Here is a 19,865-nt window from a genome sequence, read left to right as displayed (position 1 = left end):
AGCACATGATTTGGTTGCACTGTTGTGTGGGTGTGTCTGTGTGTGTGGGTATTGTGTTGTCTTACAATCTACCTCACCTCACATCGCCATTCATTTGGATTGCTCTTACTGTAGGTTTTCTTTCTTTTTCTACTGTTTTGTTTCCCCTGGTTTCTGTTATATTCCATACTTTGTATGTACAGATTGTTTTCTGAGGTAGAGACCAAGCATAAGCCCAGATAGGGTTACATGTCTCTACCTGCACTTTGTTTTGTTTTTCGTTTTGTCGGTTTCTGTTTTTGAATGCCTCTAGTTGTCAAAACAACTAACCTGTATCTATGCCTACAGCACTACAGTTATAATGGTGCTGACTTAAATAAAACAAAACTTAGAAACAAACTTATCTTGAACCCATCTTTGACGTTCATGTGAGTGGAGGTATAGGGCACTCTATTCCAACTGGTGTTGTACAAAAGCCATACATTCCCAGTATAATGTCCAAGCAACAATTCATGCATGAGTCGTTTGGTGCCTAGGTTCAGGAAACCATACCACACACATCCTGCATAAGTACCTGTCACAAAGTGAAAATGAAGCATGATCTAGTCTCTCTCCTACACAAACCACTAATGCCAAGGCCCCTTAACCCTCAAAGTATGAACAGCATGCCAGCTAGTTAGTTGCCTGACCTAAAAGAATGGTCGGCTGAGCACTTGAAAGTGTATTTTGGATGCTAAAGTGGCAGGGTTCAAACTAAAGCACCTTCACCGAGCCAACTGGCTTCTGCTTTTTCTTTTATGGTAGTCTTGTCGAGATTAGACCACTGAGAACAGTAGGGTATGTCTGTTAATGCTTCAATTTGCTTGAGAGGACACGAGTATTTCTGGATTAGATCTTCCCGTCTTCATCACTAACTTGAAGCTGACTCAGCTAAGGGTGACCCCAAATAGTCAATGATTCGACAATTTGTTCTGAGGAGCCTGATTCAACTGCCAATCTCAGTTGAATAGTCAAAATGTGGTTATAAAACAAGGATCATTCCATTCTACTTCTATGGGGGTGCTGAATGTGATTTGACATATAATTGGTTTCTCCCAATAGATTGTGCCTATTTTGGTTCAGTTTTAGTATCAGCCTATTAATACCATAAAACCAAGTCCCAATTAAACAAGCTCATGCCAATGGATTTTCTGATTGCCAGATAGTCTTATTAAAAGAAAAACAAAGGGGGGGAAAATAGCCAAATATTCATATTAACCCTTGTGTCCTACTGCCGCAGAATCCTCAATTTACTCTTAGTCCATCTGATGGACCGTCATATTTATAATGTATTCATTTATGAATATAATTTTTTTTTTTAATTGTTTATAATTCATTGGTAACTTCTTCCCTAATACCTCATACCAACATTTCATACCTATTCGAATTTTAACCCCTCAAATGCCAGTGTACAGTAGGTACAGTAAAAAAAAAAAGTGATTTTTTTCCCCCATTTCCATAAAGACAAACTGGCTTTGGGTCTGATATTATGGGCAGGTTGGGGTGTTTTACAAAAGTCACCACTGCAAGATGCCTAGTATCAAAGATTTGCAGGCATGATGTCACAATAGCTATGACATCACTAGCCTATGACATCATCAGTGATGTCATGAGATGATTTTTTGTCAATAATATGTCACTGATGACATTACTGATGATGTCACAGACATTGTGACATCATCAGTGGGTTTTTGTATTTTTTGTGATTTTTTTGTAAAAAATAGTATTTTTTCATATTTTGAGCCAAAAATCCAAAAAGCGCATGTTTTGGACTACCAGCCATTTTCCCCAAAAAACACAAACGAGCTTTAGTCTATCTATCCTAAAAAATGTTTTTCTTTTTGTGCAAAATTAACATTGAAATCAATGGGACAACTATGCAATGGACTTTGAGACCATGTAACTCCCCCAAAATTTCTACCAACTCCAAGGTTAGATATTAAGGTCAAAGTTCAAGGTATTTGGTCCAGGATGCCCACTGAAATAAATGAAATAAATTAATTTTGTAAAAATTTGCTGGGAGTACCAATAGAGTGGTTTCAATGGAAGTCAATGGGTCCATCAGATGGACCAGGAGTAAATTGAGGAGTATTTTTGAAAATAGGTCTTAGGATCGTATAAAGATGATAACTATGATTGATTTTTGTCAAATACCCCCAAAAAAATACCTAGCCTTAATTTAAGACCATATACTCAAAAAATGCCGAAACGGCCCATACGCGAATGCAGGAAAAGTCCATCAGATGGACTAGGAGGACACAAGCCAAATCCGATTCGACTGACAGAATTATACTAATCACCTAAAATCTTGCTTTCTCATGTTCTTTTCAGGTAAAGGGACAAACGATGACCCACAGGAGAGAAATGGCAATTACTTCTAAGTTCACATTTGATCAAGAAGAACAGACACAATACACCAGTTTGGCTGTTTATTCAGAATAATAGGCTTCAAATATAATGCAAAGCAACCAGTATAGTACACACTCAGGGTGCTGTGTACAGTAAAATATAGTGCAACTCTACCCAACAATTGGTTGTTGCTCTGCGATACTAAGAGAGAAGATGCCATTCACAACAAAAGCTCACACATCACTTTGAGCACTTAGAGGGAGTGGAAGAGAAAGAACTATACACACACCGATATGACTTCTATGACTATATCAACCTTGAGTGGACGTGTGCACATTTCTCAACACACTTGCATGAATCACAGCAAAACTGCAAACTCACAGCCGGCAGCAGCAATGCAAACAAATACTGCCACCAACCCCAGAGGCACGTGTAAACACATTCAAGACAATCACACTCAAAAAAATAAAGAAATGCACTAACACCACCTGCAGTTTATCTTCACATACAATCGTATCTAGCTGTATCCCGGCTACAGTGAAAACCTCAAAATGCTCACCCTAGGGGAATAATGCCTGACTGATTACCGTAGTGTAAGATGATTTTTGCAATTGCAGCTGGTAGACATTTTTCCAAGACGTTTGCAGTGTAGCTTGTAATATGCTAGTGCTGAGGAAGAGAGTTGACTGCATGCTTTCTTTCACAGGAGGGAGGAGGGAGGAAGAGAGGGGGAGGACTGAGGTAGAGGAGGAAAGCTAAAGGCAAAAGAAGGCGAGAAATAAATAAGGTAATTTGTTCAACTGTGTAGAGTCAGCTTGTTCAAAGGCACTTGGAACATGTGGAAATGGTGAAATAGTGTGAACTACAGCAAGCAAAAGCAGTTTGGTTTCAGGTCAAAGGTGTGTATAGCAATAAGGCAGGTCAAGAAAACAAAGCCCTTAACATATTTGAATAAAAACAAAATTAGCCTATTTTCGGGTAAAATACTTCAACTTGGCAATTAAAACAATAGCAATTAAAATGACAAAAAAAGGCATCTCAAGCAGCTGTATAAAAGTGATGCATAGCCTTCAGAGCAAATTATGCCAGTCAGTGGTTCAACAGTAACAAAATGCTTCATATTACATCTCACAATTATTGTGGGTGGAGCCATCGTAGTGGTATTGTATCCTTACCCAGTGCCCACTAGCATAGTGGTGTGTCACATTATGTGATTCAGCTGTGGTGAGGACAGTGGTTTTAGTCCGCCTTCCTTCATCCAAAAAAATAAAAACAATAAAATGAAAAAAATAAAAATAAAACAATACAAAAAATAAACGCGCACAGCCTTCTGATAGGCTAGATTAAATTCTAGCAATAGGACTCATATACCCATCTAAAGTACAGCTTTGCATGTTTGTGTTGGGGTGGATTGTTGGGCAAGCGTTTTGCCATACTGCGCTCACTAAAGCCAGTACTTTAAGGTCAGCGGACAAGAGGCCAATATGGCTCAAGAAAAGATTCATACTCCTATTTTGTGAGAACCACCCATCGCCTATTTCTCTGCAGTTTGTTTACAACGCTATTTATATCAAAAAGAGGCATGTATCTGTTGTGCATAAAATATTCCATTTGTTTTTGTCCATTTATCTCACTCAGGCAATCTGTACACCATGCCTGGTCAGTGGTATAACCATGTAGTGTGGCGCGAGGATGAGAAAGTGGACCTGGAAGTCCAGTGCCGACATATGTTTCTCAGTGCTATCTAAAGGGGAATAAGGGGCTTCATCTGAAACTGACATTATCCTTCATGTCATGGTCTGGACAGAGGGGACTAGGGTTAGGCGTGGGTCATTTGAGGTTGAAGGACAGCAGGGGTCGCTCCTCTCTCCTCTGCCAGGGGCTCTTCTTTTCCTCCTCGCCATCATCGTTTGTTACATCTTCATCAGGAGACATTGACAGCAGTGCACGCTCAGTTCTGAAAGTCACGCCCTCTGGTGTGGGCAAGGAAGGAGGAGAGGCGGGGGAGGAAGACGACGGCGAGGGGACCTCCTCTTGTATTGGTACCCCCTCTACCCCGCTCCTCTCTCCTTCCCCCAGCTCCCCTCGGTGAACCTGCGCCTTATCCGACAGGATGGGTCCTGCTGTGCTGTCCTGGGGGCTGCACTTGGGCGTCTCCTCCTCGCTGCCTCCACCGTCGACATCGAGATCATCCACGTACACCAGCTGGGTGTAGGCCATGGCTGGAGAGCTGCCCTTTGATCTGTCTTTATCAGTCTCTCTCTCCTCCCTCTCTCCCTCCCTCCCCCTGCGCCCCGCTCTCGGCTCATTCAGGTCCACACCAGAGTCCAGACTAGCATCGTTGCCGTTGCCATGCCTCCTCCCCCTACTGCTGTTACCTTGCCGACCAACTGCACCGGGTGTGTTGCTGTGGCAGCCCGCCCGCTGAAGGTCAATGTAGGAGTGGCGAATGTGAGCGTTGGAACGACCATCCAATGAGACAAACCAGGCTCGTGGGTGTGGGAGGGGCTTCCCTCCCCTTAGTTCCATTAAAGTCTTCTCAGCCAACAAGGTGTCCTCACTGTTTATTTCCATGAGTCCAGTTTCCCCGAGCGCTGTTGGAATAGACAGAGAGTCTGACAGGCCACGCCCCTCAGCACCGCCCTGCTTGGCGGGACCCGGAGCGCAGTCTGTGGGGGATTGCCCTCGGGGCTGCTGGGAGTGTGAGGCGTTGAGCTCAGCCTGGATGGTCTCCAGGTCACTCTGCTGGTCAGTCTGCAGCAGCAGGGCCTGGCCACACAGAGGGTGCTCCCCAGGCAGGCGCATGTAGTGGGCTGGGATCACCAGTGTCGGACGCACCCGCGGGTAGCCTTCTCCCCCACTCAGTAGGTCCACGGAGCCGCAGCATAGCAGCTGGCCCGGTCGCGAGAGAGACTGGAGATTAGCACGCTCCAGGTGGTCCACAGACCGGGACAGGAGGTAGTCAGCTGGTCTACACTCACTTCCCTCCCCTCTGCTGGGGGAATGAGGGGGAGAGGAGGGGGAGATGCCGTCAACAATCCCGGCATTGCTCAGGTGGTTAGCTGACACTTGAACCTGATTGGCTGAGGACAGTCGTGAAATCTGATTGACTGACGAGCAGACGGAAGTGTATGATTGGCGGTAGCCCCTGTCTGTTCCAGTGGAGAGGGCGGCCTTCAATGGGAACGTCTCCACAGACTGCCGGTAGTCTCTGCTGCGAGGCGTCAGGTTGCCAAGAGATGAGCCGTGGCGACTGTTAGCGCCTAGAGAGGAGCGGCTGTGTTTGCCGTGCGATATAAGCTCATGCTGATGCTGATTGTCATGTTGCTCGTAGGAGGAAGGCTTCAGCATTGGCGTGGTCATGTCAGGTTCAGTTGCTGTGGAAACCAGTTCCAGCTGCACCTACAGATAACACAATATTTCTTAGTATGTTAATACATTCACATGAGGCTCAACATCACACTGATGCAAACCAATGGCAGTGTCATCTAACTGCAGACAAAAACAGAGAGAGCATTTTTGTGATACTATTGAATCATCAGTTAATGATTTGACTGAGAGAGCAGGGACAACTACAGAGCAGCAATGCTAGGGATTCAATGTCTTGCTTAAAGAAACTTCAGCAAGGTGGACGGCGCTGGCGACATGGGGAGCTTGAGCCCAGACCTTGCAGGTCAAGGACCTTGCTAGCTAGTGCAGCTAGTGCTAGTGCAAGCTAGTGCTAGTGCAGCTAGTGCTAGTGCAGCTAGTGCTAGTGCAAGCTAGTGCAGCTAGTGCTAGTGCAAGCTAGTGCTAGCTAGTGCAGCTAGTGCTAGTGCAAGCTAGTGCAGCTAGTGCTAGTGCAGCTAGTGCTAGTGCAAACTAGTGCAGCTAGTGCTAGTGCAGCTAGTGCTAGTGCAGCTAGTGCAGCTAGTGCTAGTGCAGCTAGTGCTAGTGCTAGTGCAAGCTAGTGCAGCTAGTGCTAGCTAGTGCAGCTAGTGCAAGCTAGTGCAGCTAGTGCTAGTGCAGCTAGTGCTAGTGCAAGCTAGTGCAGCTAGTGCTAGTGCAAGCTAGTGCAGCTAGTGCTAGTGCAGCTAGTGCTAGTGCAAGCTAGTGCAGCTAGTGCTAGTGCAGCTAGTGCTAGTGCAAGCTAGTGCAGCTAGTGCTAGTGCAAGCTAGTGCAGCTAGTGCTAGTGCAGCTAGTGCTAGTGCAAGCTAGTGCAGCTAGTGCTAGTGCAGCTAGTGCTAGTGCAAGCTAGTGCTAGCTAGTGCAGCTAGTGCTAGTGCAAGCTATTGCAGCTAGTGCTAGTGCAAGCTAGTGCAGCTAGTGCTAGCTAGTGCAGCTAGTGCTAGTGCTAGCTAGTGCAGCTAGTGCTAGTGCAGCTAGTGCTAGTGCAAGCTAGTGCAGCTAGTGCTAGTGCAGCTAGTGCTAGTGCAAGCTAGTGCAGCTAGTGCTAGTGCAAGCTAGTGCTAGCTAGTGCAGCTAGTGCTAGTGCAAGCTAGTGCAGCTAGTGCTAGTGCAGCTAATGCAGCTAGTGCTAGCTAGTGCAGCTAGTGGTAGTGCAAGCTAGTGCAGCTAGTGCAGCTAGTGCTAGTGCAAGCTAGTGCAGCTAGTGCTAGGCTCTATGGGGGCCAACAGACCTCGCTGCTGCTGATGAGGTTGAGGTGAGACATGGAGGTGGCCTGGTCTCTCTTACTGCTGTCCAGACCGGAGGACAGCGTGAGCTTGCGGTGAGACCCTCGAGGCTTTATACAGCGGCGCCTGCACAACAGAGACACACAACAAGAGACTATGGCTCATTCAGAACAATGGGGTTTGAACTTAAAATGGACATTTTGCCTCTTCCAGAAACAGACTGACAATAAACCAAAAGAAAACAAAAACGATTTGCATTGGACATCAAGAAAAAGACTATGTTCTCTGCATTTTTACACGAGATGTGTTGTAGCATGTGTGCCCTTTAAGAGGTGAAATATTGCAGTGGGGACTGGGGAGGAAGAACAGACTTGGGCAGAGGGAGCCACACCTGCAGTAGTACAGTAGGAGGCAGAGGAGGCACAGCAGAATGAGAGCCATGCCTCCCAGTATAGCCAACAGGAACACCGTGTGGTATGTGCTGATGTCCTTCGCCACCACAGGACCTGCGAGAAGGACATTAGGTGGTGAAAAGAGAAATAGCTACGGTAAATCAGTGAAAGGTGAGCTTATCGAGGAACTGTGACATCAACCCAATTTCATATAAACCGGATGTACGGTATGCTCACTGTTTATTGCTCCAAAATACCTGGTGGCAAACAGCATGAACATCCATCCTTTTAATATTTCTTCTTCATCTTCTACAGATCCTTTCCAAAAAAAATAGAATATCATGGAAATAACATTGATAACCATGGGCTTCAGCGGATTGTCAAGCAAAGACGATTCAAAAATTTGGGGGAGATTCAGAGGGAGTGGACTGAGGCGGGAGTCAGTCATAACTGAGAAGTAACTGCTGATTTTCTTCACACTATTCTAATTTCTTGAAATACTGTTTTGGGGGTTTTCTGGTAGCCTGGTAAACCAGCCCGTCACGTGAACTCACATTTCATTTGGTTCTGCGAGATGGTCTGGCCCCAACTCTTCACCCAGTCTTTGGCAGGGGAGGGAGCATGGGCGGGTGTAGTTGCCTTCAGCCAATCAGGGTCGGATCCAGTCAAACCCAAATCCACTCGGGAGAATGGCAAAAACAAAAGCTGAGAAACTCCGCGGTTGCGGCGATACTCCTGTACTTGTTGTTATTGAGGCTATTTCTGCAATAACTGCACTTTATGGCTGTTTAAACTAGACAAACGCTGACATTACTCCTTGAGACGATCAGGCAAGGAGGCCGCCATTATTGTTTTGTTAGTGCAGTGCTAGTAGCGTTCCTGATTGGCCAACTTGCGCTGTCAATCACAGCGCAGTCATCGATTGGCTCTTCCGCTCTGCAGCTAAACCAGGGGTGAAAGTGGTTTGAATTTCTTACAGGAACTATAGCCTACTACCCCAACCTTCATCGTTTCATATTGTCCTCCTCCCGCCCCCAGCTTCATGCATCCCTGAACACACGTCCATTTTTTGAATGCCTGTAGCCTATGGTGTAGAAATTAGAAACACTTGACTATATGTAGGCTATAGTGAATTATTTAGGCCTGTTTAAACATTACAACAACAGACTATCCTATGTGGACTATCATGTGTGATTTCAACTCTCCTTTTTGACCAAAACATTTACCACACACTGAACAATTAAATTGTTTCTCTCCTGTGTGAACTATTATGAATAACCGCGGTAGGCTACATTGTATGCTTTGGTGCGATGTAGGATTTTGTCTTTCAATAATAATATCCTCATTGCAGCCTTGCTGTAGTTGTTGGTGTTGTTGCGGTTATTTGACTTTCTGACCACCGCCTCAGTACTTATTATGAGGCCAGAATAACAGATGCTGCCCTTGGCCATTGGGAAGGCTAACCCTTTACTTTTGGCTTTATTGATTGTGTATGATTCAACTTTGTATCTATGATTTTATATTATTGCATGTTTTTGTAGATTGTTGGGACTTCACTGGCCTGGAACAAACTGCTGGACTGGGGGGAATGAATAGCTGTGCCAAAAAAAGAAGAAGCTAGGCCTATGTGCTGTAGCCTATTGTATTTTTAATTTTATATTTTTTATATTTTTCATTTGCAAGTTCAACTGTCAGCTGAGCTCTGTTATTGAAGCTTTGGCTAAAGCCCTGAATTTTACAATGATGTTTTGAAATAAATATGTTTAAAAATAATTTGTGTGTTAAAAGCTTGTGCTACGTTTTCATTAGCGTTAATATATTACAGTAATTTATTTTCAATGTCCGCGCAAGAGCAATTTGGTTAGGCCTAGTAAAATCGCTGGGCTGGGCGCAGTGTTTGTGGTGTGGGAAATGTGTTAAAAGCTTGTATTACGTTTTCAATAGCGTTAATACACTAAGGAAGGTATGTGACCATCATTCATTTCAATGTCCGCTCTCAAGAGCAATTCAGTTGGTTCATGAAATCGCTGGGCTGCGTGCTGTGCAGTGGTTGTGGTGTGGGAGATTCGAGCTGTCAAAAGAGGACAAAAGACTTGCTCCTGGCCAATCCCGGCGCTTGACTGCTGCGTAGGCGGGCACAGGGCGTGGTTTTGGCTTAACCTATGTGGGTTTCGAAATAACGCAGTATGGACAGACAGCCGAGCAGCAGCGCAATCGGATTTTGATTGACAACAGCTGCGTGTCTTCCAGGAACGCCGTTCAGGCACAGAATTTCTTAACGGAACTGAGTTCCGGACGGTTCCGGCCCACTTTCACCAGTGAGCTAAACCCCCCCAATGGCTTTGGGGCCAGACCGTCATGCAGAACCAAATTAAATATGAGTTCACGTGACGGCTGGTTTACCAGGCTAGTTTACTGGAGCTGTAGGCCAAAATTTTGAAAAATGAAACAAAGGCTAGAAATATTTCACTTTGTGTGTAATGAATCTATAATCTATGAAAGTTTCACTTTTTGAAAGGAATTATGGAAAAAAACTAACTTTTCCATGATATTCTAATTTTTTGGAAAGGATCTGTATATATACTAAAACCTTCTTCTAATCTAGACTATGTGAAATTATGAGCAAATTATGCTAAGCCCAATACTGGCTGAAGAATAAATGTGCAAGGTGGTCATGTGTGCTATCAAAGGTTTGGCTGTATAATCAGAGGTCAGACAGGCTGTGAGTCTCACCTGAGTGTAAAGGGGACATGGCGGCCACCCAGTATCCCAGCTGAGGGGCAATGTAGGTCAGAACGAGCTGCTGGCCATCCCTCTGCACATACCCCAGACTGCTCTTTAGCCAGGCTCCTGCACACAGACACACAGCGTCATCATTACATTTCCCAATCATTACTTTGTATCAGGACCACCTTCTCAGAGAGCATCAACAACAAAGTGACAGCCAAGTTCTGCTGCTCTTTACAAGAACAAGGTCTGCAGCAGCGACCTTCCACCCGACAGCTGACTCTCATGAACTCAGAATAGATTGAGCAACACCCCACTCAAATGCACTTAGATACACATTACACACAGCTGTCTAGTCTAAGTTAGATACACACAGCTGTCTAGTCTAAGTGAGATACACACAGCTGTCTAGTCTAAGTTAGATACACACAGCTGTCTAGTCTAAGTGAGATACACACAGCTGTCTAGTCTAAGTTAGATACACACAGCTGTCTAGTCTAGGTTAGATACACACAACTGTCTAGTCTAAGTTAGATACACACACCTGTCTAGTCTAACTTAGATACACACACAACTGTCTAGTCTAAGTTAGATACACACAACTGTCTAGTCTAACTTAGATACACACAGCTGTCTAGTCTAACTTAGATACACACAGCTGTCTAGTCTAAGTTAGATACACACAGCTGTCTAGTCTAAATTAGATACACACAACTGTCTAGTCTAACTTAGATACACACAGCTGCTTAGTCTAACTTTAGATACACACAGCTGTCTAGTCTAACTTAGATACACACAGCTGTCTAGTCTAACTATACACACAGCTGTCTAGTCTAACTTAGATACAGACAGCCGTCTAGTCTAACTTAGATACAAACAGCTGTCTAGTCTAACTTAGATACACACAGCTGTCTAGTGTCTAACTTAGATACACACAGCTGTCTAGTCTAACTTAGATACACACAGCTGTCTAGTCTAAGTTAGATACACACAGCTGTCTAGTCTAAATTAGATACACACAACTGTCTAGTCTAACTTAGATACACACAGCTGCTTAGTCTAACTTTAGATACACACAGCTGTCTAGTCTAACTTAGATACCACAGCTGTCTAGTCTAACTATACACACAGCTGTCTAGTCTAACTTAGATACACACAGCTGTCTAGTCTAACTTAGATACAAACAGCTGCCTAGTCTAACTTAGATACACACAGCTGTCTAGTGTCTAACTTAGATACACACAGCTGTCTAGTCTAACTCAGATACACACAGCTGTGTAGTCTAACTTAGATACACACAGCTGTCTAGTCTAACTTAGATACACACAGTTGTCTAGTCTAACTTAGATACACACAGCTGTCTAGTCTAACTATACACACAGCTGTCTAGTCTAACTTAGATACACACAGCTGTCTAGTCTAACTTAGATGCACACAGCTGTCTAGTCTAACTTAGATACACACAGCTGTCTAGTGTCTAACTTAGATACACACAGCTGTCTAGTCTAACTTAGATACACACAGCTGTCTAGTGTCTAACTTAGATACACACAGCTGTCTAGTCTAACTTAGATACACACAGCTGTCTAGTCTAACTTAGATACACACAGCTGTCTAGTGTCTAACTTAGATACACACAGCTGTCTAGTCTAACTTAGATACACACAGCTGTCTAGCCGAAGGTGCTTAAGCTGACACAATATTCATGTGCTATAACAATTGCTGTACCGAAAGCAAATTCTGCCGACTTTGTCCTTAATAAATGAATCTGAATCTGTAAATTGCCAGGAGTAAACTCTCCATCAATAGCTGGTAAGCCTCCTGTCCGCGCAGTAACTCGGCCCTAGGGTGGAATGGAACGCGAGATGCTTTGGCAGTACTGAAGCCACCCACAGGGAGGCAGCATGCACAAAGTGTCAGCCAGTGGGAGCCTCTGGATAGGAGCACACTTGAAACAGCAGCAGTGCAAGTGCCTGAACCACAACAAAGCCAGGGGCATTGATTGTCCGACAGTGAATCAGGTTGAAGAGGAAACATTCAATTGTGTTTATGTCCCCTCCTCTGGTTATGTCCCCTCCTCTGGTTATGTCCCCTGCTCTGGTTATGTCCCCTCCTCTGGTTATGTCCCCCCCTCTGGTTATGTCCCCTCCACAGGTTATGTCCCCTCCTCTGGTTATGTCCCCCCCTCTGGTTATGTCCCCTCCACAGGTTATGCCCCCTCCTCTGGTTATGCCCCCTCCACAGGTTATGTCCCCTCCTCTGGTTATGTCCCCTCCTCTGGTTATGCCCCCTCCTCTGGTTATGTCCCCTCCTCTGGTTATGCCCCCTCCTCTGGTTATGTCCCCTCCTCTGGTTATGCCCCCTCCTCTGGTTATGTCCCCTCCTCTGGTTATGTCCCCTCCTCTGGTTATGTCCCCTCCTCTGGTTATGTCCCCTCCTCTGGTTATGTCCCCTCCTCTGGTTATGCCCCCTCCTCTGGTTATGTCCCCTCCTCTGGTTATGTCCCCTCCTCTGGTTATGTCCCCTCCTCAGGTTATGTCCCCTCCTCTGGTTATGTCCCCTCCTCTGGTTATGTCCCCTCCTCTGGTTATGCCCCCTCCTCTGGTTATGTCCCCTCCTCTGGTTATGTCCCCTCCTCTGGTTATGTCCCCTCCTCAGGTTATGCCCCCTCCTCTGGTTATGCCCCCTCCTCTGGTTATGTCCCCCATCAGGACTAACACACACGGCAAGAGCTTCGCTGTTCCAATGTTTGTGATTGGGCACCACACTGCAAAATCTAGCACTCAGGAATCTGCATGTAACTGGTGGAGGGAGGAAATGTGTTGGGAAGGAAAGGATGAAGCGGAGAGAGAGATGTATGAGAGACAGTGAAAGGGAAAAAACAACACGGTGAGAGGAAACAAGTGCAGAGAAAGAGGAGGGATGGAAAGAGAGATAAGGAAAAAGGCACAAGGAAGAGAGGCAGTGAGAGAGTGGAGAGTACGGCTGTGTGACTCAGCACCTTTTTTTTTTTTCTCCCCCGATTTTTTATCCCATTTGTCTCCCCCATTAGTGCTAATTTAATTTATTTATCCTGGTTGTTGCTCCACCCTCTGCCGATCTGGGGAGAGCCGAAACTGGCTCCATGCTTCCTCCGAGACATGGGCAGTTAGCCAGCCGCTTCTTTTCACCTGACAGAGGAAGCTTCACCGGTAGGACATAGGAGGTTCACGCTATTCCAACCAGTTCCCCTCCCTCTGAACAGGCGCCCTTAACGACCAGAGGAGGCACCACATCAGCAACCAGGATATTGCATGTTTTGGTGAAGGGGGTTCCTGTATGAAGGAAACCCCCGGGAGGCACGGGAAGAACATGCAAACTCCACACAGAAAGGCCCTTTTGACGACCGCACCCGGGCGGTGGGCACTCGAGGACATGCGGACGGGCACGCATTCCTTCAGCGTTCACGCATTCCTTCAGCGTTCACAGCGTCCCAGGTGGGAATCGAACCCAGGACCTTCGAGCTGTGAGGCGACAGCGCTTACCACTGCACCACCGTACCCCCACTCAGCACCTTTGTAACACACACACACACACACACACACACACACACACACACACAAAATGAAGTCAGCCCTGTGCTCAGCCGTGCCCAGGCAGGATCACCCTTGTTCGGTGTCCTCCCACAACATTTCCACAAGGGAGTCCTCTCTCTAGTGCCTTTTTAACATGAACTCCGGATCATCTCCAGCTAGAGAGAACAGGATATTTTCAGGTTTTGCCTTTCTAAACATGAGGGGTCTTTGTTAAGAAACAACTGGATATGAGCCGTTTTTTCTGCCAGTGGGCGGCCGGGGGGGGGGGGGGGGGGGGGGGGGGGGGGGGGGGGGGGGGAATCGAAAACAAGAAATGTGATAGGAAACAGCTTTAGCTATGAGGCAGTCAAAATAGTGGTCGCACCGTCGTCAATCACTGTGGGTGATTTATTTTACAAGTGGCAACTAGTCATATCTGACTAGTTTTAAATGTATTTCTCCCCACAAAAGTTTGATAGCCTATCAGTCCGTCAGCTCCTATCCTCTCCGCAGTGTGGACGCACAGTCACACAACACTGCCTGCCTCACACAATAGAATTGGCTGCATCACGTTAGCGACAAATCTGGAGACTTCAAAAAACGTGCCGTTTTAACGGAGTCCATTCCAACGAGGGGTGGCAATGTGCCAAAAATGAGCGCTTCGCCTAGGTTACATAAAGCCGCCCAGTCAAAATAGTGGTCGGACTGTCGTCAATCACTGTGGGTGATTTATTTTACAAGTGGCATTTCAAGTCATATCTGACTAGTTTTCAATGTATTTCTCTCCACAAAAGTTAGGCTTTTTCTGACATGGGAGCAAGCAAGCAGCGCAGCAGTAAGCGTCCCTCCTGATGCAATGGACCTGGCTGCCTGGCTGCAGCTGAAGCGCGTTGGGACCACACGGCCAAACAATTCAAGCCCTTTTTGCAGCACTTGAGGAAACCGTGAGTTTGCACGTTGATATAAGCGATTGCCCGAACGATTCATTAATTAATAAACTAGTGAACGTGAAGTGAAGTGACGTGAGTCACACCCGCCCACTCAGATCTGCGGATAATGACCTGCCACTGTTTAACATGAGGTGCGATTGCGTGGAAGCGGATCTTATACCGGTGGTCGAGGTAGATAAGATACGGAGTCGCGGGAGTGCGCGTAGGCCGGCTAATTGTTGTTTAACATGCAGGCCAACCGGCTAGGAGCAGGTTATAATACGGATTCCACTGCATGTTAAGAAGTGGCTTCTGTGAGTGACCCGTTTAATAGTGACGTTTAATGACTCTGTTCCCACGCTTCATTTCAATACAGCGCTGAGAGTCTGGCAACTGCTCAGACAGACACAATGCAAACATGCATAGTGTCAACAAAGCCCGCCCATATATGACTTCTGCAGCTCTCACCCATGCAAAGACAATGCAGCCTACGTTGCTTTTTGTACACTCAGCTATTCACAAATGGCATTGTGGACATTTGAGGACGCTGCCCTTATTTGCATCAGCAAACTCCTGTCTGGGTGAGGGTTAGTTAGGTTGTGTCACAGTCATGCCCTCTGGGTGAGGGTTAGGTAGGTTGTGTCACAGTGATTCCCTCTGGGTGAGGGTTAGTTAGGTTGTGTCACAGTGATCCCCTCTGGGTGAGGGTTAGTTAGGTTGTGTCACAGTGATTCCCTCTGGGTGAGGGTTAGTTAGGTTGTGTCACAGTGATTCCCTCTAGGTGAGGGTTAGTTAGGTTGTGTCACAGTGATTCCCTCTGGGTGAGGGTTAGTTAGGTTGTGTCACAGTGATTCCCTCTGGGTGAGGGTTAGTTAGGTTGTGTCACAGTGATTCCCTCTGGGTGAGGGTTAGTTAGGTTGTGTCACAGTGATTCCCTCTGGGTGAGGGTTAGTTAGGTTGTGTCACAGTGATTCCCTCTGGGTGAGGGTTAGTTAGGTTGTGTCACAGTGATTCCCTCTGGGTGAGGGTTAGTTAGGTTGTGTCACAGTGATTCCCTCTGGGTGAGGGTTAGTTAGGTTGTGTCACAGTCATTCCCTCTGGGTGAGGGTTAGTTAGGTTGTGTCACAGCCATTCCCTCTGGGTGAGGGTTAGTTAGGTTGTGTCACAGTGATTCCCTCTGGGTGAGGGTTAGTTAGGTTGTGTCACAGTGATTCCCTCTGGGTGAGGGTTAGTTAGGTTGTGTCACAGTGATTCCCTCTAGGTGAGGGTTAGTTAGGTTGTGTCACAGTGATTCCCTCTGGGTGAGGGTTAGTTAGGTTGTGTCACAGCCATTCCCTCTGGGTGAGGGTTAGTTAGGTTGTGTCACAGTGATTCCCTCTGGGTGAGGGTTAGTTAGGTTGTGTGACTCACAGTGATTCCCTCTGGGTGAGGGTTAGTTAGGTTGTGTCACAGTGATTCCCTCTGGGTGAGGGTTAGTTAGGTTGTGTGACTCACAGTGATTCCCTCTGGGTGAGGGTGATTCCCAAACTGTGGCCCACAGGGCTCCGCCTGGTGGTCCGCCAGAGCATTGCAAAAAAAAAAAGGTAACCCTGAGGAGTAGGCTTGGGCCAATTTTTGGAAATATCGTGATATTCGGCTGTAGCGGGCTCAGTTTTAAAGCCGGAGTGAAGAATACAGCCCACAAATAACCATGTAACTACAGGGTAACAAGACTGTACTTATAGTGTAACTACAGGGTAACAAGACTGTACTTATAGTGTAACTACAGGGTAACAAGACTGTACTTATAGTGTAACTACAGGGTAACAAGACTGTACTTATAGTGTAACTACAGGGTAACAAGACTGTACTTATAGTGTAACTACAGGGTAACAAGACTGTACTTATAGTATAACTACAGGGTAACAAGATGTGTACTTATAGTATAACTACAGGGTAACAAGACTGTACTTATAGTGTAACTACAGGGTAACAAGACTGTACTTATAGTATAACTACAGGGTAACAAGACTGTACTTATAGTATAACTACAGGGTAACAAGACTGTACTTATAGTATAACTACAGGGTAACAAGATGTGTACTTATAGTATAACTACAGGGTAACAAGACTGTACTTATAGTGTAACTACAGGGTAACAAGACTGTACTTATAGTATAACTACAGGGTAACAAGACTGTACTTATAGTGTAACTACAGGGTAACAAGACTGTACTTATAGTGTAACTACAGGGTAACAAGACTGTACTTATAGTGTAACTACAGGGTAACAAGACTGTACTTATAGTGTAACTACAGGGTAACAAGACTGTACTTATAGTGTAACTACAGGGTAACAAGACTGTACTTATAGTGTAACTACAGGGTAACAAGACTGTACTTATAGTGTAACTACAGGGTAACAAGACTGTACTTATAGTGTAACTACAGGGTAACAAGACTGTACTTATAGTGTAACTACAGGGTAACAAGACTGTACTTATAGTGTAACTACGGGCTACAAGAGTGAATTTAGCCTGTAACTACAGGGTAACAAGACTGTACTTATAGTGTAACTACAGGGTAACAAGACTGTACTTATAGTGTAACTACAGGGTAACAAGACTGTACTTATAGTGTAACTACAGGGTAACAAGACTGTACTTATAGTGTAACTACAGGGTAACAAGACTGTACTTATAGTGTAACTACAGGGTAACAAGACTGTACTTATAGTGTAACTACAGGGTAACAAGACTGTACTTATAGTGTAACTACGGGCTACAAGAGTGAATTTAGCCTGTAACTACAGGGTAACAAGACTGTACTTATAGTGTAACTACAGGGTAACAAGACTGTACTTATAGTGTAACTACAGGGTAACAAGACTGTACTTATAGTGTAACTACAGGGTAACAAGACTGTACTTATAGTGTAACTACGGGCTACAAGAGTGAATTTAGCCTGTAACTACAGGGTAACAAGACTGTACTTATAGTGTAACCACGGGCTACAAAAAGTGAATTTAGCCTGTAACTACAGGGTAACTAGATCTGTACTTATAGGGTAATTACGGGGTACCACACTTCTTGTACCACATAGTTACACTATAAGTACAGGTGTGGTACCCCATAATTACCATATAAGTACAGATCTTGTTACCCTGTAGTTACAGGCTAAATTCACTTCTTGTAGTTGTATATTGTAGTAAATTTGATTTTATGGGGGATGATTTTTTTGTGGTATCTGCAGTGGAAGTGGTCCTTGGGAAATGTGTCTTGGTACATAGTGGTACTTGGTCTGGAAAGTGTGGGAACCCCTGGTATATGACATCACCTCAAGCTTACAAAACATCTAGCAAGACAGTACAAGAGAGGTTGTCCGTTACACAAGCAGAACAGGTTTCTGTATGTGTGTCAGCAGCTAGTCCATGTGCAGAGCTCGTCAACAACAACAACACTGGCTTCTTTGTGAGGGAAACATTGCCAGCTCCAAATATTCCTCTAACAGGCACTGGAAGGACTTCAAAGTTCTTTCTCTGTGTCCCTCTTTTTTCGTACTTTAACACACACACACACACACACACACGCCCACACACGCCCACACACGCCCACACACGCCCACACACACACACACGATATTGGAAAAAAATGACATTGTAATATATTTTGTTTCTGCTATATATTATTATTGCTATATGAAAAAATACAGGAATTGTCACCAAATGACTTGAATAGCTCTATCAAGCCTTGTCCCTTTAAGAATGTGGCCTAGTGGGTAGCCTGCGTGGGTGACGTACTGTACTAGGAAGTGAGTGTGTTTTTAGCTGCAGCCAAGGTAGTCTGGACCCATTTCCACTGCGTCTGGACCTGGGGGCATAAACCAATGCGCAATGGCAGGAACCGGAACCCAGTTTACCAGATACATGTGCGCCAAGAAAATCTTCCGTGTAGCTAACATTAGCTAGCTAGAGCCTGATAACACAAGGTGACTAACATATAGTATAAAACAAAACGTTGATGGAATATGGCATCACCGCCTGTTGGCCACTAGTTATCATACACAACTCGAATCGGCGTTTCAATGGGGGAACGCCTAGAAATCTAAAAATGTGGCACGTATCCGGTCGAGATGTTCCGGTTCCGGTGTCTTGGGTGGAAAGAGGAAAGAGGTGTAATTCACAAGAAATGGGTGGCAGGCTCTTCTCCTCTTCACCAGAGCCTGGTGAGTGGTGACGCAGGATTGAGTTGCAGGATGCTAAGTGAGTAAAGTTAGCATAGTTAGCAGAAAAAGAGCTTAGAACATCAAGAGGCTGTGTATTATGTTCGCCGCTGTATCGGAAAAAAAAAAAAAAAAGTGCGAGTTCTCCACTGTCGAGTTGGTTGGGACTGGTAAAAAGCTTGTTACTAGCCAGGCTACGCTAAAATAGACTAGCACAACACCAGAGGCTTCCCAACTACAGTTCGGAGCAGCGAAAGCTGGAAATGTAACATATGATAATGAGAACCGTGCAAGTTTTCCATTTGTATCAAGCAGCAAAAAAGATGTAGCACAACATATTTCAGTTAACTTGCCTTACTTGACGTTGCACGTCCTGCGATGGGACTATTGCACTTCGCACATGGACAAATTGCGATGACGATGCATGCTGAAACGATCGACCTACACCTACACCCACCCACCCACCCACACACACACACACACACACACACACACACACACACACACACACACACACACACACACACACACACACACTCTTAACTGCTCAATGGAGAAACTCAATCAGGATCCTGGCCATTCTGTTGTGTTATTTATTTGGTGGGTTGCTAAGAGACGCCAGCTGTACCCTGGAGAGGGGTCCAGAGATGGCTTCTGCTGTGGAAATAGCCCTGCTATAGGCTGTGTGTGCATGAGCTCCAAATGTGACTGTGTATGTGTTCGCTCAGCTTGTATCAAGGCCCTTTTTATATTAAGCTCCTGCCATTGTTGATACTTTGGGCAGTTTAGATTGAGGCTTAAGATCATCAAAAGTATCACAAAACTTTCTAGATGTTCTGGCAGTGATAATTTGGCCCGATATAAAATTTGCCATGCTTGGCGGGAACCAGGGGCGGGTTTAGACCCTTTTTGGGTGGGCTGAAGCCCACCCTGAGATAGTCCCAGCCCACCCTGGAAGATAGAGGGTAATTATTATTATTATTTTTTTAACAAAAATAAGAATAGCTGGCCCTCCTCTATTCATCTATCATTCATGCTTTAAAGCCATACAAATAATAATAATAATGGTATTGGTGATTGG

The 19,865-nt window shown here is 45.3% G+C and overlaps 1 protein-coding gene across 1 annotated transcript in view; it reads right to left on the bottom strand.

Annotated features, from left to right (window-relative positions):
• Positions 1-2,432: 2,432 nt before the first annotated feature.
• fam171a1 (family with sequence similarity 171 member A1) overlaps positions 2,433-19,865 on the bottom strand; it is a 65,950-nt gene continuing 48,517 nt past the window's right edge. Inside the window, exons 6-9 of the mRNA XM_083650397.1 lie at positions 10,108-10,224; positions 7,374-7,488; positions 6,988-7,108; positions 2,433-5,769 (exon numbers count right to left, since the gene is read on the bottom strand). Coding sequence (XP_083506523.1) covers positions 4,198-5,769; positions 6,988-7,108; positions 7,374-7,488; positions 10,108-10,224 — 1,925 coding nt within the window. The 3' untranslated portion in view covers positions 2,433-4,197. The remainder of the gene's footprint in view (positions 5,770-6,987; positions 7,109-7,373; positions 7,489-10,107; positions 10,225-19,865) is intronic.

This window comes from Poromitra crassiceps (assembly GCF_964638095.1).
Source record: "Poromitra crassiceps genome assembly, chromosome: 1".
Taxonomy (NCBI): Eukaryota; Metazoa; Chordata; class Actinopteri; order Beryciformes; family Melamphaidae; genus Poromitra; species Poromitra crassiceps.
The sequence above is the reverse complement of the archived record's forward strand: the minus strand, read 5'-3'. Positions and strand labels throughout refer to the sequence as shown.